The 22,210-nt window shown below is 45.6% G+C and overlaps 1 protein-coding gene across 3 annotated transcripts in view; it reads left to right on the forward strand.

The window, feature by feature from the left end:
• LOC308267732 (ATP-binding cassette sub-family C member 12) overlaps positions 1 to 22,210 on the forward strand; it is a gene marked incomplete at both ends in the record, with an annotated part of 61,289 nt that overhangs the window by 13,913 nt on the left and 25,166 nt on the right. For all 3 annotated transcript variants that reach the window (XM_080702618.1, XM_080702617.1, XM_080702616.1), the window contains 7 exons: positions 5,141 to 5,289; positions 6,185 to 6,292; positions 8,232 to 8,510; positions 12,439 to 12,510; positions 14,804 to 14,928; positions 17,933 to 18,005; positions 19,593 to 19,796. In XM_080702618.1, the coding sequence (XP_080558744.1) occupies positions 5,141 to 5,289; positions 6,185 to 6,292; positions 8,232 to 8,510; positions 12,439 to 12,510; positions 14,804 to 14,928; positions 17,933 to 18,005; positions 19,593 to 19,796 (1,010 nt within the window). The remainder of the gene's footprint in view (positions 1 to 5,140; positions 5,290 to 6,184; positions 6,293 to 8,231; positions 8,511 to 12,438; positions 12,511 to 14,803; positions 14,929 to 17,932; positions 18,006 to 19,592; positions 19,797 to 22,210) is intronic.

Raw genomic sequence — 22,210 nt, forward strand, 5'->3', positions numbered from 1 at the left:
TTTATTTGAAGATTTTCTGTTTTTCTTCTGTGAGCACTCAGTGCTATAAATTTTCCTCTTAATACTGCCTTCAAAGTGTCCCAGAGGTTTTGATATGTTGTATCTCTATTTTCATTTGTTTCTAGAAATTTCTTGATTTCACTCTTATGTCTTCTATGGCCCATTCTCTATTCAGAAGTATTGTGTTCAGTCTCCACATGTTGTTTCTCTGTGTCTTCTTCTAGTTGATTTCTAGTTTCATTCCATTATGGTCTGAAATGACACAGAAAGTATGTAACATTTTTTGAATTTGCTAGTGCTCATTTTGTGGCCAAGGATGTGATCTATTTTGAAGAAGGTTCTGTGAGCAGCTGAGTAAAATGTAAACTCTGCTGTAGTTGGGTGAAATATTCTATATGTGTCCAACAGGTCCATTTAATTAATGGTGTTCTTCAGGTGTGAGGCATCTTTACTGACCTTTTGTCTGAAAGATTGGTCTAATGTTTTGAGAGGTGTGTTGAATTCTCCCAGTATTATTTTATTGTGATTTATGTGTGACTTAATGCAACAAAGATTTTGTTTTATGAAAGTAGCTGTACCATGCCGGGCATTGTGGTGCACACTTGTAATCCCCGCGCTTGGGAGGCAGAGACAGGAGGATCACACAGGTTCGAAGCCAGCCACGTGTGCTGGCTTAGGAGACCCTGTTTCCAAATAAAAATACAAAAATAGGTCTGTGAGTGTAGCCCAGAGGTAGAAGGGCTTCCAGGAACCCCAGTACCACAAAAAAAAAAAAAAAGAAAAAGAAAAAAAGAAAGAAAGTAGCTGTACCTATATGTTTGGGGCATACATGTTTATTATTGTTATTTCTTCTTGCTGGATTTTTCCTTTTATCAGTAAAATATGACTTTTTTGTCTCTTCTAATAAGTTTGTGTTTGAAGTCTAACTTGTCTGATATTATAGTTGCTTCTCCTGCTTGCCTTCAAATTCCCTTAGCATGAATTACCTTGCTCCAGCCCTGTACCTTAAGTTTGTTACTATCTTTACTTGTAAGGTGTGTTTCTTGTAAGCAGCAAATGGATGGATTCTGCTTTTTAATCCATTTTACCACTTTATGTCTTTTTATTGGGGAATTGAGGCCATTTACATTTAGTGTGATTATTGAGAGTTAATTTTTAATTCCTAACATGTTAAGATTTTATTTATGTTTGAAATATTGTTTATTCTCTTTGCTTAGTTGTCTGCTGGATGGAAAATCTTGTTTCTCTGGTTCTGGTCTGTATTACCTATTTCTTTGTAGTTAATCTCTTTGAGTATTTTCTCTAGCGCTGGTTTTGAAGACATAAATTCCTTCAGTTTCTGTTTGTCATGGAAGCTTCTTATTTCCCCATCTAATTTGTTAGTTTTGCTGGGTAGGAAATTTTTGGCTGGAAGTTGTTTTCTTTCAGAGTTTGGAATATGTTACTCCAAGCCCTTCTGGCTTTCATGACTTGGTTTGGTAAGTCTGTAGTGATTCTAATTGGTTTTCCTCTGAATGTCACTTGGCATTTTGTTTTTGTTGCCTTTAAGATTCTCTGGTTGGCTTCTACATTGATCATTTTGACAATTATGTGATGTGGGGAACCTTTTCTCTAATCTTGTCTAAAGGGAGTTGTATAAGTTTCCTGGACCTGTGTACTGACCTTTTGCTCTATGTTTGGATAATTTTCTGCTATTACTTCTTTGAAGATATTATTGATCCCTTTAGTTTCACCTTCTTTTCCCTCCTCTATTCCAATTATTCTTAGGTTAGCTCTCTTAAAATGGGCCCATATTTCTTCAATGTCAGATTTTTACTGTTAGATATTTTTTTCTAAGTTATAAACTATGTGTTCCTTTTTGGAGTGATCATCTTCTAGGAGTGATATTCTATTCTCCATGTGGTCTAGTCATTTTTTTATAGTTTGAATTGATGCCTTTACTTCAATGATTGCATCCTTTATTTCTTTTAGACTCTCTAAATTCTTTTTGAAGGTCCTGTAATATTTGTAGTTATATTCCTGATTTGATCTTCTGGAGATCTCTGAATTTCTGTGTTATCAGGTTCTGATATTGTGGGGTTGTGGGTGCTCATTGCTCCATTGTTGTTCCTCTTTCCCATGATTTTGGAAGCTTGTGCCTTGTCTGGGTTCTTCTCTGGGTCACCACGACTTCACTTATGGTTCTCTGGATCTTGAGTTTGTTGTAATCCCAGCCACTACTACTCCTTTACTGGGTTGTATCACAAAGTCTCAGACCCAGGGAGTTAATTGAGAATGCATGAGACCGTGGGGGTGCTAGGCTAGGTATTTTCCCATGGGGCGCTGTAACTAGGGTGTGGTATCTCTCCCACCACTACTACTTCACTGGGTTGGACTGTAAAATTTCAACCCAGGGAAATTATCAAAGTTGTGCAAGTCCCTGGGGTGCAGTGCTGGGATTTCTCCTTTAGCGGCCACAATTTCACTTACAGTCATTGTGCACGCTGATCTGGAGCTGTCACTGGCATGGTACACTTGCCACTGCTGCTGGCAATATGGCGCTGTTGCCATGCCCTCGGCTGTGAGGCTGGCGTATTTCTTTTTTGGTTTTGAGCTTCATTCTGAATCTCTGGAGGGCATGATGAGCTTGGCCACTGAAAGTTTTAGACGTTCTTTGTGCTGAAAGAACTGCTGAATTACACCCAAATGATCCGCAGCTGCTTACTTCAGCTCCTTGTTTATCTTTCCTCTCTGGAGCCTGGTGATGTGAGGCAAGAATGCACCAGTGCAGAGTCCACTGCCACAACACAGGCTGCTTTTTTTCTGGTCTCTGGTTGTTCTTCTAGTCTTCTTTTTCTCTGTCCCTTGTATTTACAGCTTTTATTTCTCTGCTGATAGTGTTTTCTGGGTATATAAAGCTCTGATTTTGTGAGGTTGAGAAAGGTTTTGAGAGGTTGAGTGTTAGCAGGACCCGTAAACGCTGATTTTCTTGGTCGTCATCTTCCTGGAAGTCTGTTCTCAATTTTTATAACTCCACTTGAACCATAAGAGCCTTCTGTCCTGTTCTGCAGCAACATGTTATATCCTACATGCCTCAGGTTCTTTCCATTGTTTTTCCTGCCTGAAATGCCCTTTGGTTAGGTGTTCAGGGTGACTTTGTCTTGACTTTAGGTCTCCTCTCAATGTCACTGACTCAAAGAGGCCTCTGGACCAAGCACTCCATCACTTCACACTGGTCATTTCTTTGAGATCACCCAACATGATTTATAATTGGCATATTTGTTTGTTTCTTTATTGTTCATTGTCTTTACTAGAAGAGGGTCACGGTTGTATTTATTCCTATATTCCCCTATTATATAGTAGACATTAGATTAAAACTTGTTGAATGTGTGAACACATTAGTTATTCTATGTAGTAAAGTTGGGACAAGACCACAAGAGGAACTGAGAGAAGTTTTGCAAGCATTTGTAGGTTGGTGAGGACAGGAACAGCTTTCTCAGACAGGGTGGACTTCAGATATACCTTAAAGACAGGAAGGATTTGGACACACAGAGATCTGGGGAATCTCCCAAGTTGAATCAAAGTCCTGGAGGTAGAGATGCACACTTGGGGAAAAGGGATAGCTGGGTGTTCTTGCAGTGAAGGGTACATGAGTAGCTAGAGCTCTGGATCCTAACAGAAGTAGGTTCCAATTCTGCTTGTTGTCCTCTCCTGTTAAGAAGGCATCGTAATAGCCTCTTCCTTGTCACGGTATGAGAAGGGCCTAGTGAGATGGTTCTGTGAAGTGCTCAGGGGCACCTGGTGCACTTCACACCTGTGAGTCCTGAGCAGGAACAGCGCAGCTCTCACCTTATGTATGTGAAAGGGCTTTTACAGGCAAGGCTGTAATTGGGGCTGAGAACTGTAAACAGCAGGAAAAGTGACTTGGGTTTAATTTGTGAGCAGTACAGGGTCTTGTGAACCTTATAGACTTGCAAAAGGGAGAAAGGCTCTTGAGTATTTATGGCTGTTCTCAGCACATGAGGTAGGGGCATCCATCTGGCAGTCTTCAGGCCAGCATGTGTTCTGCCTGGCCCCTATAGTATTGGACAGCTTTTTTTTTTCCAATTTGTTCCCAACATTTAAAAGTAGAGAGATGCTGGGCATGGTGGCACATGCTTGTAATCCTAGACTTGGGAGGCTGAGACAGGAAGATTGCAGGTTCACAGCCAGTCTCAGTTACTTAGTGAGGCCCTCTGCAACTTGGTGAGATCCTGTTTCACAATAAAGAATTAAAAAAAAAACAACAAAAAACAGGGCTGCAGGATGTGGCTTGGAGGTAGAATGCCCCTGGTTCAATCCCCAGCACTGCATAAATAAATAAATTAATAACTTAATAAATATAAAATAAAACTAGGGAGATAGCTCACAAAATTCCAGATCTAGAACTTAGGAACAGTTGGAGGTCTGGTAATACCAGGTTCCCTGGCCCTGAGGGGTGGCCAGTGCCTGAGGTTGGGTTCTTCAGTGTTACTCACCCTCTGCTCACTCTTGTCATTCAGTCCTTGCCTAACTCCTGTAGGCCTCCAGCTTTATGACTCTTGACATACAGTAACAGGACTGGAAGGGACCTTGGAAGTCGTCCAGTCATGGCAGCTGACACCTATGTACTAAGCTCCTAGTGAGTGCTGGGTTTGTGCCTAGAGCCTTCTGTGTTTTTTCATTTAAATGTTACAACAAGAATCATTAATCCTCATTTAAAGGAGAATCAGGCAGGGTTAAGATATTTCCCTTTTTCTTTCTTGTTTTTGTGGTACTGGGGATGGAATCCAGGGGAATTCTATCTTCAAGTTACATCTCCAACCCTATTTTTTATTATTTATTTTGAAACAGGGTCTCATTGAGTTGCAAAGGGCCTTACTAAGTGGCTGAGGCTGGCTGAAAACCTGATCCTCCTGTATCAGCCTCCCAAATTCTGGGATTACAAGTGTGTGCCATCATGCCCAGCTTTTTTTTTTAAAGTTTTTTTATACTTTTATTTTGGCACATTTTAATTATACAACATTGTAAGACTCAAAGTGATGCATTCCTACATGCACACATCACTTTTAATACATTTCTTCATGCTGGTGGTTGACATGCAAAATAAGACTACCTCGGACTGCTGCTTTCTATTTGGCAGACATAAGAAAAAGGGAAATAAAATTACTGGAAAAGGCTGGCTATGTCCAGAGTGGAAACTCAGCCTTGGCTCCCATCGCGTCCACCATAGCCATTGTGTTGACATTCAGCTGCCACATCCTCCTGAGACGCAAACTCACCGCCCCTGTGGTAAGTACCACCTCTAGACTGGCCCTGGACAGATCCAGGAGGGGAGCCTACCTTCAACCCTGGTATCAGAATATCCAGTCACAATAGGCTCAGCTAGGTCATAATTCAACTCCAACTTTTAAAACAAGTGTTTGAAATAACAAGGAGTGTGGGAGATTCTAACCACTATTCTCACCATGCCCCTGGCAGGGCAGAAATAATAGTAAAAACTAGAATATACTTTCACATTTTGGAAAAAAATAAAAACATAAAAAACACCTGGATGTTTTATTCATATGCTGTTCACTACAAGAAGGAGATTTTGAGAACGTTCTCTGGTGGGAGGAGTTGGAGGTATGGAGAGAAGCAGTGTTGAAGTCAGTGTTCCCTCAAACTTGGCTACCTGAGGAATCAAGTCTGCGCTATCTAAACCTAACTCTACTATCTCTTACCTATGACTTATGGTATCATTTAACTTCTCTTGCCTTGGTTTTATTGTCTGTAAACGGGAGGATAATAGTCCCTATCCATCCAGTTATGAGGACCTAATGATTTATTTTATGTAAAGTGTGTGGAAACATCCCTGGCCCTTAAGTGCTATATCATCAAGTGTTTCCTGTTATTATTAGTATAATTTTCACTCAGGCCAGGAAAATATGGGCTGCAAGATTCATAGGGGGAATCAGGATGAATGTGAGGTGTACGTGCTTTATACAAGGGACCTAAACATTCAAAGGTAAATAAATCCTGAGCTAGAGAAAAAAATGGCCCTTGGCTTAATTAAAAAGTTCCTCTGCAAATCTCAACCATGGCACCGTTTCTTCTTTCAGTAAATTTAATCCCCTCATGGATAAAATGGTTTAGAGCCAGGGCAACTTCTCATCCTAAACTCTCGTACCTCTCTTTTGTTCTTCAGGTATTTAGTGTGATTGCCATGTTTAATGTAATGAAGTTTTCAATTGCAATATTGCCTTTCTCGGTCAAAGCAATGGCAGAGGCCAATGTCTCTCTAAAGAGAATGAAGGTATAACTAACACTGGGTGAGTGGGGAAGAGAGATTTCCTTTTCGGGTGGGAAAATGCTCAGATACGGGGATGCTGTACCAATCCATCGGAGGGCTAGGGCACTTGTTGGGTCAACATTGGGAGAAGGCTATCCATTCAGAATTGGAGCAATACATGTGTGTGAGGAGGGATCAGTAAGAGTGTTATGGGTGGTCTGCTCTCATAGGAAAAATGAGGCAAAGTCTCTGTGCATAGAGATGATGTTCTTGACCTCTACTCTTGACTCAAGCCATACATTTTAAGTTGTTCCTGTGGTGGGATTGGGCTTGCTTCAAGCCTTCTCTCTTTACATAGTTTATTCTCTAATGGGTGTAGTGAGGGAAGTGAAGAGGAGGGGGTGAGGGCACCACATCTGTGTACTTATTTAGACACTTTACTCACTCACCAAAGATGTACTGTGTATCTCCTATATATAAGGCACTTGGGAAATGCAAATATAAGATAAAGAATATCTTTACTCTCCAGTGATCAGGTATTCTAGTATTTTGATATAGGACTATGTACTCTAGCAATTTACATACATGATAAAACATAGATGACATGTAAGAAGAGCAGATAAAAGTGGTTTTGAAGTTCAGTTGAAGAAAATGGCATTTTAGACATTTTTGAATTGATTGGATGGTCTTACTTACCTGAGCCAGAAATCTAGAGGTCACCAGAAGTATCCATACCCAACCGACCTAGAGTTCTGTTGAATTGCCTCCTGGCCACTGTATGCCCTCAGTCATCTATCTTTGAAAAATTGGATTGGAAGGTACACTATTACTTGCGGTGCACTATTACTTTTTGAACACAAGAACCAATACCATCACATTCATTGAATATATCCTGATCTCAGAAAAAAAGGTGCTTCTTAGACTAGAAGAATCCTCAACTCCCTCTCCGTCCTTATTGCTGTCACCTTTATTCACAGTCTCCATCATTTTGCACTGGCGCCATCAGTTACCTATGAACCATTTCTCCTTTTTCAACATTGTCCTCATCAAACCCATATTTTATGAGCCTCCAGAGAATGATTAAAATATTGGTGATTATTGGTACCTGCTGGAAGTCCTTGACCTCTCTCCCCTCCAGGACTAAACTTAAGCTCCAATGATGGTGCCTCAGTTTTGTCTCCATGTAACTTCTCATCATCTTCCTACCTTGAGCTCTGAATTGCTTGTTCACATCCACATCCCACCCAACAAACCATACTTTTGCATACTTCCTTGAATTTTCCCATGCTGTGTCCTCCACTCAGAGGTTCTCATCCTCTCTTCTCTCCCTCATCTTTGTCTGCACAACACCTGTGCAGGAGGTTTAGGTATCAACTACATGGGCCTTGAGAATGGGGAGTCAAGTGTCCTTTCTCTATAAATTATGGTGCTTTGTCCTCATCACATTTCACTGAAATAATCTGTTCATGTGCCCATCTCCTCCCAGAATGATCTCTTCAAGGATAGGACTCATGCTTATTTATATTTGCATTTTTTGCTGCTTATCCTATAGTTTGGCACATGGTAGGCACTTGGCAAATGTTTTGTTGAATGAGCTAAGTATGGATGTAGGAAGAAGACATAGCAGAGACTGACCTTGGTTTCATGAACATTAGTGTCAAGCAGTGAAGTCCATCACCCAAGACTCTCTTGCACATGAGGGTAAAATGTAGCTAAGATCAGTATCGCTAGTGTGGGTGACCCACATGGGCCTTGTGGCTAAAGAGATATCTGTCTCAGATAATATGAGCTATTGGACTATTTCTATTGCAGCTTCTCCTGGGGGAAAAACTGCAGAATCTCCTTCCTGCATTTCCTGGGTAAAATTGACAAGATTGTGATTCAGGGTCATTTGAAGATATATTGGGAAAATTCTTGCAAATGTATGACATCTGCCCATTTAATTTTGTCTCTTTAATCTTAGAAAATTCTCATAGATAAAAGCCCCCCATCTTACATCACTCAACCAGAAGACCCAGATACTGTCTTACTTTTAGCAAATGCCACCTTGACATGGGAGCAAGAAACCAGCAGGAAAAGTGACCCAAAGAAAGTGCAGAACCAGAAAAGGTGCTTTTTCAAGAAACAGAGGCCGGAGTTATACAGTGAATGCAGTCCATCAACCAAAGGATTGGCTAGCCTAGAGGAGGAAAGTGGCAGCCCCAAATCAGTTCTGCACAATATAAGCTTTGTGGTAAGAAAGGTGGGTATATCAGTGAGCTTCGCATCACTACAATACCTTAATTTACTTATATAGATAAAAGGTTAATTTGGGCTCTTAGTTCTGAAGGTTCTAGTCTGAGACTGGTGGTCCCTTGGCTTTGGATCTCTGGTGAGGGCTTTATATCATGGTGAGAGTGTGTGGCAAAGCAAGTCACCTACATTATGAGCCAGGAAACAAGAAAGAAGAGATTGGAGTCTCATATCCCCTTTGAGGGCATGTTTCTAGTAACCTAAGGACCCAACATAAGGCCCCTCCTCCTAAAATTCAACACTACCTTCCAATAACACTACCCTGAAAAGCAAATCTTTAATACATGGACCTTTGGGAGACTTTCATCATCAAACAATAGTGGCAGGGGTATTTTAAAAGTATGGCCTCTTTATATTGCAAAGCAATGACCTTCTCAAAACCTCATAAAATTCCATTTGAGCTGGAAATAGTGATGGGACATCTATAACCAGATTCTCTGTCCTTCCCCTCAATTTTAAAAGTATGTACATGAACATTGGAGACATCTTTCTACAGCTGAGAGAAGATGGCTTCATATTAGTGCTGGTTTTCAATGATCTTTTGGAACCAAATACAGTTTTGAATGGACAGTTCATTTCAGGTGATTAGCCTCAAATGACTAGCTTTCTTAAATATTTTTAGATTTGTTTTTAATTTTGCATTGGAGTATTGAGATAAATAATAACTGATAAATTAGAAATCCTTGCTACTTACCATGTACATAAGCTACTCCAATACCTCTATGAAGTAAGTACTATAACTACCCCAACTTTACAATCGAGGACCTTGACTTTCCCAAAGTTGTGTATCTAGTAAATGGCAGAGGAGGGCTTCATATTTATGGTGTCTAGCTTCCAGAATCTGTATACTCACCTACCATGAAATATTTCTCTTGTAAAAAGCAAAATGAGTTCAACAAGCAACCAGCAATAGGTGGCCAGAGAAAAGCCAGCTAGAATCCATGGACCCTCTCTTCCTTCAGGGTTGGGAGTAGAGTTTCTAGATGAGTCTATGAATTCAGAAAATGCTTGGCCTTTGCTGGCATCTCCTGCACTGGGAATTTGGCATCAGCGCTCCCAAGGTGGCAGTGTTGATTTTGCTACAGAGGGCTCAGCATTAATCTTGTACCTGTTATTTTAATATTCCATCTTGTTGACTCTCTTTCCTTGTATAAACACTATGGAAGGAGAAGTTTGTACTTAGCATGCAATGTTAAGTTCAATAGCTAGCCTGAAATGGTAACTTGTAGCTCACAAGGCTGTATGCCACATATTCATATATTGGGTGGGCTGAGTGCAGTCGAGTTCCCATCTCAGTTGAGTCCAACTGAGTGCAGCCACATTACCTTCTCCTCAGCCTCCTCACTCTCTGTTGCGCAGCACCTGACTGCTTCAAACTGGCCTTCCCCAGCTTCAGAAAGGCCCCCGAAAGCTGATCTCATCCTTTAAAGAAATGGCTGTTCAACCTGCCCATTGCTTTACTCCAAATGCTATTTGCAATACATTGGTAATGTCTGGATTTGTTAATCAAGGGTATGGTCAACCCTTGATTAGTGGAAGATATTGTTGGAGTGATAGAATTGCTTAAGGGTATGTTCTAGATCATGGTGGGTCTTGGTTCTAATCCAAGCCAGTTACCAGCTCCTTGACCTTGGGTATATTGCCTAAATTCCTAAAACCTCTGTTTCTACCTGCTCCAAGTATTTTTATAATAGTACCCATTTAATAATGTGGTTATGAAAACTGAGAGACCAAATAAAAATGTTAAGCCTATGGAACATATTTTTCCTTTAATACCAATCATGTCCAGCTACCCTTTAATGTCCTACCCTTTAATGTCCTAAATTCAGGCCATCCAAGTTTTCCCAAATTTAGCTTTATGATCCATTAGACTCCAGGATGAGATCAAGAAGTGTTGTTTGGCTTATGTCCTCATCACTGAGCTCCCACCTCAGAGTGGTTCCCTGCAGGGGTCTTTACAGCTCCTCTCTCATCTCCTTTGGTTGTTAGTTTTCAGCTCTAGCAGATGCTGTCTGTGGTCATGTGCCTTGGACCTCTGTGTGTGCTCTGGCTACTCTGCAATGGCCCTGTCTTTGGAGCCAGTTCCTGGCTCAGAGGTTCCCAATAATGTTTACTGAATGAGCAAGTGAATCATCAGAAACCCAGAGGATGCAGGCCTCATGAATTTTCTGCTGAAGATAAGGATGAATCTATAAAGTTCTTACCTGGCCCTAGGAAATAGGACTCAAGGAAGAGCCAAGCATCTAATGAGGCTGAATCCATACATGTGGACTCTTTGTCCTAAAGTCTTCATGATAGCCCAGTTTCTTGAAGTCCTTCTAGTTGGATTAAAAAAATATTTGCTTTATATACCTACAGTGTCAATACACTGTGAGCTCTGTTGGGTCGGGAGTGCATGTGCTCAGATAATTGTCATATCCCCAGTGCCTAGCATAGGGCCTGGCATCCAGTCAAGACATGTCAAAAGAATTATGATGCCAGGTGGCAACCTTGTGTGCTGAGGACAGCAGGCAAGTGAGGCCACTTCTGGTCTAGCTTGGGCTGGGAAAGGAGTCATATTTACTCTAAAGGATTATGGAATCAGGTCTAAAAGTGAGTGTTCTAGGATGTTTTATGTGCAATATTGCAATATCTGCTTGAAAATGGCAGCAAGCAAGCTCCCACCTCAGAGTCGTTCCCTGCAGGTTTCTTTACAGCCCCTCTCTCATCTCCTTTGGATGTTAGTTGTCAGCTCTACCAGATGCTGTCTGTGGCCATGTGTCTTGGACCTCTGTGTGTGCTCTGGTCACTCTGCAATGGCCAGGTCTTCAGCTGAGCCTGAGAACTCCCACCCTGCCCACAAAGTGCTAAGATCTCAAGGGCCCAGAAAATAGCCCTCACACTATGATTGTTGGGGTGTTTATACAAAACCATACTCAGTTTCCTGGAGTTTCTCTGTAGCATGGAGCTGACCTAACAGTAGACCTCTTATGGACTACGTTACCTTTTCTGTATCACTTCTCCTCTTCCCTACTGGCATCTCCCAAATAAGTTGCTTTCGTTCAAATCCTTGACTCTGTTTCTGATTCTGAAACTCAAGCTCAGACAACTGCCTCTCCAGGAAGGCTTTCTTGCACCCTCACCTCCACCACATCCCCTCTCTTGTCCGTGGTTTTTCTCTGTGGTGTGCAGTTGATGCACTTTTTACTTCTTTTGTTTCTGGTCCATCTTTCCCAGATAAAGCACAGACAGGCTCTGTGGGCGCAGACACAGAGTCAGTCTGTTGTGAAGTTTTCTGCCTTGTTACTCCTGAACAATGCCTGGCACAAGACATGTGCTAAATGTGATCAGTGGTTGAATTAATAAATTGGAGCTATAGAGTGATCCATGGACTCATAATGTGTTGAAATAGTGTAACTTCTTAGTATTTTTAATTGAGTTGTTATGGTAGAGGAATTCATAAAAAATGACTTTTGAAAAGCACCCAGCTCTCTATACTTCAAAGGCTGCCCTTGTTCCCCTGGGCTATATAGACTTTAACCTTCCATTAGATTTGATTTCCTGGGGCCTGGGCACAGGACAACCCTCATGTCCAGGGCCTGTGTCTTCCAGACCAGTGCAAGGCTGTTTCACATCAGTGCCTATACATGATTTCTAGAAGCCCTCTGGGTACTCTGCTATGCTGTGTGAGGGGGAACATTAATTAAGACCTACATTCCTGAATCCTCCCAGGATATGTGTACTGGGGCACATGTGAGGCTGCAGCCACCACCTCAGAGAACCAGCAGTAGCCCCTTGTCCCTGCCTGTTCTACGCAGCACAGACTGGGGGCATATATCTGGCCTAAGACCCTCTGAGAACTTAAGGGAGTGACTGTGACTTATTTATTTCTCTGGCAGGGGAAGGTCTTGGGAATATGTGGAAATATTGGAAGTGGAAAGAGCTCCCTCATTGCAGCTGTCCTAGGACAGGTAAGCTGCATGGTGAGTGCTAACAACCTGGAGCATTAACATGACAATTATATGATTCCCTTCCTGCAGCGCTTGGTGGTAGAGCAGTGTACTCAGCAGCAGGGTAGTCTGCCCTGGGTACCCTGCAAGTAGCTAATGATGATTGCTGGGAGAGTGACCCACTTGCTCTATGCCGTTTGGCTAGACAAAGGCTAAGCTTCCACACACTTGAGTTTGCCACCTGAGGATATGCATTAAATGGTGATTGCTCAAAGGAAAAGGTGGGTCATTAGGTTCATGGTTTCCCCACGACCTGGGCTGTCCTGATTCAGAAAAGCCATTAAGGCAGCTTTGTGGAGAACAAAGGAGTATGGGACTCATGGTGACTTTAGATGTAATTTTTGCTTCATTGGTGTTCATATCCCCAGTACCTGCCCCAGTGTCTTCCAGAGAAGATTCTTGACCTAGCCTTCCTGAATAAAGGAGTGTCGGCTGGATGCACAAACTAAAGCAATGATGTGCCCCCAACTTCTCTGCAAACCTTGTACAGGAAGAGGGAGGAACATGTTTCCTGCCTCTTCTTTTCTACCTCTAACTGAGTGACTCAGGGGAAATGGCCAGGCTATTTACTATATTCATGAGTCCATGTTGTTATGATTTTTAAGTTGCATCCTAAATGAATAAGAAGGAAACATTAAGCCCTCCTTCTCCCCACTGTACTGCTCCTAAAGAGAAGATTGGGCAGCTGGTATTGCCTGTGGCAGGAGGAAGTTGGAGTGCCTCTAAAAGAAATGAGGATATCAGGCTCAGTGGAGTCCTATTAAATGGGATGTGTTTTATAGGCTTCAATATAAATGGCTTATTTTGGCCTTCCTGGATTTCTTCACAGTAGAGTGTCAACCCCTTCTCTGCCTGGAGGTGGAGGTGAGTGCCAAGTAGGAAAGCCCCCAGGGTCACCCATGCTCTGGGATCAGTGTGTGTGCCTCTGCAATGTGGAGTCAGCAGGCACCTAAGAATGTAAATCCTCTTGACAACATCAGAGATAGCCCAACCTGTGCTCAGATATCTCTAGTGATGGGAATCTATTATTTCATAGCCAATTCTCTTTGGAGCATTTTCATATATAATAGAGTAGAATTTATCTCCCTTTAATTTCTATCCTTTGGACCATTCCATTGGAAGTTCTCAGATAACTAGAATCTATTTCCCATGAGGCGGTGGTGAGATTGGACCTCTATGATTACTGAGGAGGCAGGGTGCCTTGACATTTAAGTCACTGGGCTCCAGGCTGCCTGTATTCACCACCTGTCTTGGCCATATGCTCAGTCTTTAACCTTGGGTAAGTTATGAAAACAGGGCTTAGGAGTGCCTTGGTGAGGATTAAATGAGATAATTTATGTAATAGTTGTAGGATAATTTCAAAAACCAGTCGTGATGATAAATGCTTTCATATACATCTTACATGGTACCTGGAATGTATCTACACCTTTTATCTACTGTCACTGGTTCTGTTATTGTTACTATCTTCTCCAATTTCAATTATGTGTCTCTTGAACTATTCTTGAAGTGAAACGGCACACCATCTTTTGAAATATTCGCTACCCTCTTCTCTGCCCTCAAACACACCGCTGCTGTCTCATGGACATTGGCCCTGAGCACTGTGGCCTCACAAGTCCCCTTTCCTGATAGCTTTGAACATTGCACCACTGCCAATGTCTATTGTCTATTGTCTATCAGAAGCCCACAGTGTGAGGGTCAACCTAAATGACGTTAGGTACCCAGAATGAGGACCTGGAAGCCCATGCATGATTTTTATTGGATTAATCAATGTTTTAAAAGTCCTAAAGTTCCACATGAAAATCAGAAACTCTGGCAACACCAGGCCTGCATCCTTGCATGGTACAACTGAGTCAAGGCTGCTTCTGTAAGGTGGGCACACCAGTAGACTGTGTCCTGCTTTTTGGGGTCTTGGTCAAAGAGAGTGGGAGCCGGCCAGTTCACCTAGAAAGAGAGGAGCCGGCCACAGAGGTGCTACGTGTGCAACAGGAGCCTGGTGACTTGTGCACTACAGATAGGAGCAGGGCTTGCCTCTGCCTCTTCTCTAACCTTCCCTGCCTGGCCCCTCACAGATGTTTGGCTTTGAGATCCTCCATCAGCACAGGTGGGCTTTGCAGTGTGTGGACAAGACATCTTATTGACCTCTTGCACCTTAGTAACCAATGCCCATGGAATACATGGATGGTGGGGTATAATGGGCACTTGGAAAAGGCCCCCAGGTTTTCCCCCTGAGGCTCCTCTGCTATCATTGCTCCAGATGCAGTTACAGAAAGGGGTCGTGGCAGTCAATGGGACTTTGGCCTACGTTTCCCAGCAAGCATGGATCTTTCATGGAAATGTGAGAGAAAACATATTATTTGGAGAAAAATATGATCACCAAAGGTAATATTAACTTTAAAGTGTGAAACTCTGCAGGACTTGGTAGACCCCATCTCAGATGCTGATGTCATTGCTAATGATTGCTAAGTTGATTTCTCTAATGAGTTCTGAGGAAACATTCTTTGGATCTGCACAGGCACTGCTTTTCTCTTTCTGACCCAAGAGTTCAGGAGAGGCACCTTCTGCAGACCTGTGACTCACACTGAGAAGAGGAGGCAGTCGACACTCTGTTCCCAGGGCAGAGCACCATATGGTCTGTGGTTCTTTGGAACAGGGCATATGTTGTCTGACTGGAGAAAAATGAATCGGGCAATTTTGCTTTAGGCTGAGTAACCAAAACTTTGCTTTAAATTGTGAGCAGCAGGCAATGTAATTAATCATCCCTGACATTAATAATTGATACCAGTATTATCAGGCTATATTGTTGTTAGTGTCCTCAAAATGATTCAATGAAATAAAAACAAAACTCCAGTTATAATAATCTGATATACTTTGGGCCAGTATCTTTAAGCTCCAGAAATTAGTGGCTTCTGGGGGTCCTGGCTGAGCTTGGCATGTTGCTATATCCATTCTCTTTTCTGAGTCCCTTTATCACCTATTTAGAGGGGATCCTGGCATTATATCCCCATTTTACAGATGAAGAAGCTGAGGCTCGGAGAGGTGACTTGGCTGGCCCGTGGTCAGTGTTATTAAATGGTGGACTTATGTCTCATCGTGGACTTATGTCTTGGACTGCAGCCTCATTTGCTTCAACTGGAGCTGCCTGCCAGCTGGGTCACTCAGAACCCTTCTTAGGCCCACAATGGAAGCAAAAAGGGAAGGAGCTGCTCTTAGGAATCTCAGCTAATAGTCTGAGCCAACAAACACTGTCCCTGCTGGCTGGCAGTGGCCAGCATGTGCAGCATGTGCATTCCAGCAAGAGGCTGCTACTTGCCTCCTGCTTCCAGCTGTGATATCGAGTCAGCAGGAGGCTCAGGTGTGGCCTGATCAATGAAGGAACTGTCAAACTGCTCGGTTCAGCACCTCCTGTCCTGGCCACTTTTGCCTGGGCCTCCTCCTATTCCCACTGGGAATACCCTTTCTTTCCACAGAAACAGGCTGGGAGGAGGGTTCCTTTATTTTCAATACGGAAATACACAAATGCTGTAATGTGCAGGGCACTGTGGGGGACAGAGATGGCTCAGATGTGTCTTTGCCCACAGGGTGCTCAGGTCCAGAAGGGGACATAAGAGGTACACAGAAATGGGAGTGCATTGAAGAGGTGCCCATGGCAGGAGGCTGTGATAGAGAGGGAGGGCGATCAGGGAAGAGAGGGTGGTACTTGAGTTGGGCCTTAAAGGACAAATCAAGCAACCTCCCTGTGTGGCATCTTTAGCAGAGGTCTGGCTCCTAGGGCCACAGGAAGCAGTAGGGTGGGAGGAAACTTATGATGAGGCTAGTGAGAGGGTGAATATGTGTGGGGCAGCCCAAATCTTATGGCCAAAAATTGATGGGGAATTTGCTGTGCACCAGACATTGTACTAATGGCATCACCTGTGTTTTCCCACACCATTATCACAGCAACCCCATGGCATATTAGCCCAATTGTATTGAGTGAGGATCAGGAAGGAACAGTCAGTTTTCCAAGGTCACCCCACTGGATTCAAACCATTCTTATTTCAAAGCTTCTGATTGTAATCACTGTATACTCCAGTCCCAAAGTTGGTGCGTGAACATGGCTGTGTTCAGGTTCTGTTCTGGAAAGCTGTCAAGGGCTTCCAGGAGCCTGTGTGCCACCCGAAGGGCAGCTGCTCATGGCCTGTCTGCTCTTTCTGCCACTGTCCTTTATTAGGAAGGTGTGTCTTGCAGAGTCTGACTTGTGAGGCCTATGCACTATTATGCATTGAAGAGGATCCTGATGATGATGCTAATGATACCAGTCAGCCAGTCACTAATGAAGTCCTGTGGAGGCAGACAGCCTGTCAAGCAGGATATAAATCTAGGGTCCAGTTGTGAGGTCCAGCAGCTGCTTGGATGGGGCCCAAGCCTGACTGCCCCTAGACAAACCAGCCATTCAGAGCAGCAGCCTGTTCCCAATGTGGCTGTGTGGGGTCTCGTGAAAATTAAGGGAGGAGTGTGGGCTTCTTTCATGACATGGGACCAGGACAGCCCCCGAACTCTGACTTTTCTAGATCCCTCAGTGCCAGAATCCCCAAGGATGGGCTTCTCCCCGGAGCTGAGTGGAGCACATTCAGTGGGCTGACTGGTACCTACTGAGCCTCACACCTTGGCTGTTCTTTGTGGCAAGGGGCTTGTCCCAGCAGCTTGGCTGTTGTACAGCTGACCCCATAAGTCAAACACCCCAAAGACTGAACCCCAAGGCTTGCCAGTGGGTGATGCTGAGGAGGCAAATCAGAGCCCAAGAAGCCCAAGCGTTAGGTCCCCCTGCCACGAAGTCTCTCTCCCCTTAAGGCGGCTTTCTCTGTGCCTTGGTGTCTTTGGCTGTTCCAGGAGGAGAACCCTCTTCTCTCCCACCTAGTAGGAGTGACAGGAGGATAGAGTGGCCTTCTGGAGCAGGAGGGCCTCTGCGAGGTCCTGGTATCTCTGGTAGCCACTTGGCCCTGTGCTGGTAGGCTCTACCCACACACATCCCCTCCTCCATTCACCGCCTGGTTCCAGGCCTGTGTCCTCTGGAAGCCGTGCCCACAGACTCCTGCCCACATGGTTGACCCCCTTCAGTGTTCCTCCAGGGATGCATGTATATTGATGCAATCTTCCCTGTGTGGTGGGAATCCTGTGAAGGAAGGAGCCATCCCCTGGTGGACTCAGCACTAGGTGAGGAGAGGGGCCCCAGAGGTCAAGAGGCTGCTGCCCTTGGGATATCAAAGACCAGGCACTAGCCTGGGAGCCTTGAATGTGGCGTGCTCCACCTGCTCACCTCATCCCACAGTCTTCAGATGCAGCCCAGGACAGCAGTGCTGGGGTCTCTCATCTTCTGACCTTTGACTTCTGACCTTTGTATCCTCAGGTATCAGCACACAGTTCGTGTCTGTGGCCTCCAGAAAGACCTCAGCAACCTCCCTTATGGAGACCTGACTGAGGTGAGCAGAGATGGGAGCTCAAGCCCTCCATAGCTCCCGGCAGCCTAGCAGGCCTCTGACCTATACCCAGATGGCCCGGAGGCAGAGGTTTCCAGGATATACAGGCAGAGTTCAGATTCTACCTATCCAGAATTCCCTGTCTGGGCCTAGTCTAGGTGGACATTGCAATGGACATGGCAACCGAGCCAACTTGTGTTTGGTTCATGGCAGTTCTTGTGGCCCTGAGGGTCACTCCCAATCTTTCTGGTCATCTCAGAAAACATTTCTGGTAGAAACTGCTTCCTCACCTCCAGGGTCAGCTTCGTCCTCCAGAGCAGGCGTCCAGGGTGTCACATACGACTGGGATCTCCAGGGCTCCTCTTGGCTCACCAGTTATGCCTGGCCAGGAGTGGAGGCGTCACCTCCAGACATTGTCCTTAGGGTGCTTGGCCCAAAGCCCTGGCTTGATCTTTGGCTGGCCCTGTCGATTCAAGTGACCTAGGGAGTCACCACAGCATCCTCCTCTCCCCCTGGTCCACTTGTATCCTTTGCATGGTCTTCTCCACTCCACCCCGGAGCTCTGGTGGAGCAGGAAGAAAAAGTTCCCTGAAGGAAACAGCAGCTCAGAGAACACTGCCCTCTGCTAGCACCCTCAACTGCCCTGTCAGGGCATGGCTGGGCACAGCCTTCCCAGCCTGGCACACTGCACCCTGGCCTATTCTTCCTGACTGCTTCTGCCTGCCCTTGCCTGCCTGCCAAGCTGCCCATGTGCCTCCTAGCCTCTCAGTCTGCTCTGTTGCTGCTACTCCCTGGGAGTTCCAAGCCCAAATCCACCATCTTGAGGAAGATTTTCCCACAGCCCAGTCTGAGCAATTTTCCCCAAGCTGTTCAAGTGTGCCTCTCAGTGCACACTCATGGGATTCCATGTGGTGCCACTATTGTGTATATGACTCCCCCACCCCACCCCACACACAGGAACTCCCATGTGAGCTCCCAAAGCATCAGGTACTTTTGTCCGGCTTCATCTGTCCCACCATCCCAGCACCCAGCTCATCACCCAAACAGCTGAACATGATGAGGTTTTGCTTTGGGTTCAGTTGAATAAAATCTTCTGAAGTAATAAACTTAGACTTTCCTCCTTTCAATAAATAGTTACTGAGCAGTGGGTGATGCCAGGAAACCCAGAGCTAGGTCCCCTGCCACACAGCTTCTCTCCCCTCATGACAGCATAAGACTTGCCTACTGCTCCACAGGAAGCAAACAGAGTTGGGAGCATCCTTCTGCATCCATTCTCCCAGAGCTGCCTGCTGAAACAATTCCCTTTGTGTGATTGGTCAAGATGTAGCCCCTCCCTGTGGGGCATGCACTGGGATGGGGTGTTGTATAGTAGGCACCCATCAGTCTACACTGGAGGAAGCTACTCCCTAGGTGTCACTGCCCACTGGGCTTCCCAGGGGAGTGAGATGGAGCTCTTCCACTTACCAAAGTGTCCAGTGTGGTGATGATAATCTGAATATCTTTCCCCTGAACCCTGGGAAGTTTCAGGAAACTCCAGTTCTTCAAAAACTAGGGCTCAATGAAGAGCAATATTTTTGTCCCTGTCTTCAGATTGGAGAACGGGGTCTCAACCTTTCTGGGGGTCAGAGGCAGAGGATCAGCCTGGCCCGTGCTGTCTACTCAGACCGCCAACTCTATCTGCTGGACGACCCCCTATCTGCTGTGGATGCCCATGTGGGGAAGCATGTTTTTGAGGAGTGCATTAGGAAGACACTCAGGGGGAAGACTATCGTCCTGGTGACCCACCAGCTGCAGGTGAGTGGGACATGCAAGACCCGTGAGGTCTCGGGATGGGTGTGGTGCTTGATGTTCCGAGTCTCCTCACTGAATAAATGAGCCTCTCCTGTGTGAGGCTGCCCTCCCTGCACAGGCTGTGGAAGGCCCGGGGATACAGGGGATCCTGCATCCTGAGGATTCCTGGCCAAGGCTGCCTCCTGAAAGCCCTGCCTGATCCTCTCTGTGGATTCACTGGGTCCAGGACCTTTCCTCCACCAGGGAGTGGATTCTCTAGTAGCAGGTGTGGGGTACACAGGAAGCACCCCTCCTGAGGGCTGGGCATTGGCAGTGAGAAGATAGGCAGCTGGGAAAACAGTTCAGATCCTGTCCTTCCTCCAATAAGGGCGGGGCGGGTCTGAAGCCAGGGGCATCTGGGCAGGGGATAATGGGGCTGTGGACCCCTTGGATAAGGAGCCCAGAAGCACCAGTCCTCACCCCGCAGAGGGAAGGGGCTGGAGGTCAGGTGTTTGGAGCAAAGGCTGAGGTTTGGGGAAGTTTTTTTCCTGTAAAAACACTGCCCATTTATTGGGAAGGTGTGTCTCTCTCAGGCTTAGGAACATGAGTCTTGCTGAAGAGTGTGACTGGGCTTCGTTTGATTAAGAAACCTGGGCTGGGTGGGAGCAGTGCTTGCTGCATTAGTCCCACATACAGAGGTCCCTGCAGGAGGAGAGATACTGTGGGACTGCCGGACCTTGGGCAGGGATATGCTCCATTAGGGCCTGGCTGAGGGCAGGAGAGATGCCTTGCTGCCTTGCACAGGTAAGTAGAGCCAGGGTAGGGGAGAGGGAGATAGCACAAAGGCTTTCATGGTTATAGGACACTGCAGCCAGGGTTTTAGGACCATGGTAGTGACCAAGAGGACAAAGCTGAGGGGTTTCTCTCTCCAAAGACCCAAGAAGACCATGCTTTTCCGTCACTGTAGCCCTGCCCCTGAGCTGACCTTTTCCTAGGACTGGAAATCTGGCCCCAGAATAAGCTCTAAGAATTCTGGGTTTCTTGGAGCGGGCTATCCCACCTCCTGGACACACTGAGTGGTGTCTGTCCGTGTGGACAAGAATGCCTTGTTGCTTTGCTGCCAGGGCGCAAAACATCAGGAAGAGGTTGCTGTCTTCTGGACCCCTATGTGGTGATGGGGAATGGCCCGTGGCTCAAACAGGGTGCCAAATGTAGTGCCCACATCTCTAACCCATGAGTGTTCAATCCCGTCCTCCTGAGGGGTCCTGGGGGCCTGAGAGAGGTGCCTCACACCTGACATGAGGGGTAAGAGCTGACCCTACAGCATTCCTCATGAAGGCGAAATGTTAACATCAGCCCTGGTCCAGCTCTGAAACTCACTGGCTGCAGGACAGCCTTAGGCAGGCCCTATTTACCCGGCCAGGCTCTCGGCCCATCTCTCCCCAAGGTCATTTTAGCTCTCACTTTGTTGATGGAAAATGCAAGTGGCCACCAGGTGGCACCAGAACCTTGGTCTGGCCAGCCCATCGCTGCTGCGGGGTCGGGGGGAGGGCTTGAACATTTCTCTGCGGCTCTTACTGCGGAAGCCCCTGCGCAGCTGGCTGGCTGGATAGCTCTTCCGCTTACTTGAGGAAAGGAAGGAGGCCCGAGGCCACCTGCTGCCACCTAGCCCAGGACCAGGTTCACGAGGGCTTGTAGAACAAAGCTGCCCTAGCCTGTCTGGTGTGTTGCTGAGCTGAACTGGGGCCTTGTTGGCCAGGGCGGCTCCACCAAGCACTTCAGGGCTGGGGTGTGGACCCAGGCATAGGCAAGAAAAGGCTGTGGGCAGGAGCAGGCCCAGTGGTGCCCTGCTTCCCTAGCTGGAAAACTGGCTGATATAAACCTGCCTGCTTTCTTGAAAAACCAGATTACAGGGAACTGAGATAAGAGACAAGGTCAGGGTTTGAAGAATTAGAATGTGCTGTTCAAAGGTGAGAGGCTGTCCTTGGAGAAAGGCTTTTCCAGAAAGTGTCTCAACTGGACATTAAAAGCCAGGCTGTTCATACTTGGGCTCTCTGGGGAAGTGGACAGGCACTGGACAGGTAGTGGCAGGGCAGCATAAAGAGCACAGCTGTCCAAACCATCAGAACTGCTAGCATTTAACCTTTCTGGCACCACCCCTCCCCCATGCCATCAGGTGTACAATGAACAAATGTTGCTACTTTCAGGCTTATAATCAAGAGCATCCAGAATTTATTAGCCCTTGGATGTATCCTGCAGTACAAGGTCAAACCATTTTCAATTTCACAGCATCTTATCCACCTCTGGGAAGGGGCTTCTTACCCCTGGATGGGTTGAGCCAATGGAAAGAGCTCTGACTTATTCCAGAATGAAAGAAAACCCCCCCCCTTTTTTTTTTAGCAGAATTCTTTGATCACAAGAGTGATATGGAAACAAAG

Source organism: Muscardinus avellanarius (assembly GCF_963383645.1).
Source record: "Muscardinus avellanarius genome assembly, chromosome: 10".
Lineage (NCBI taxonomy): Eukaryota > Metazoa > Chordata > Mammalia > Rodentia > Gliridae > Muscardinus > Muscardinus avellanarius.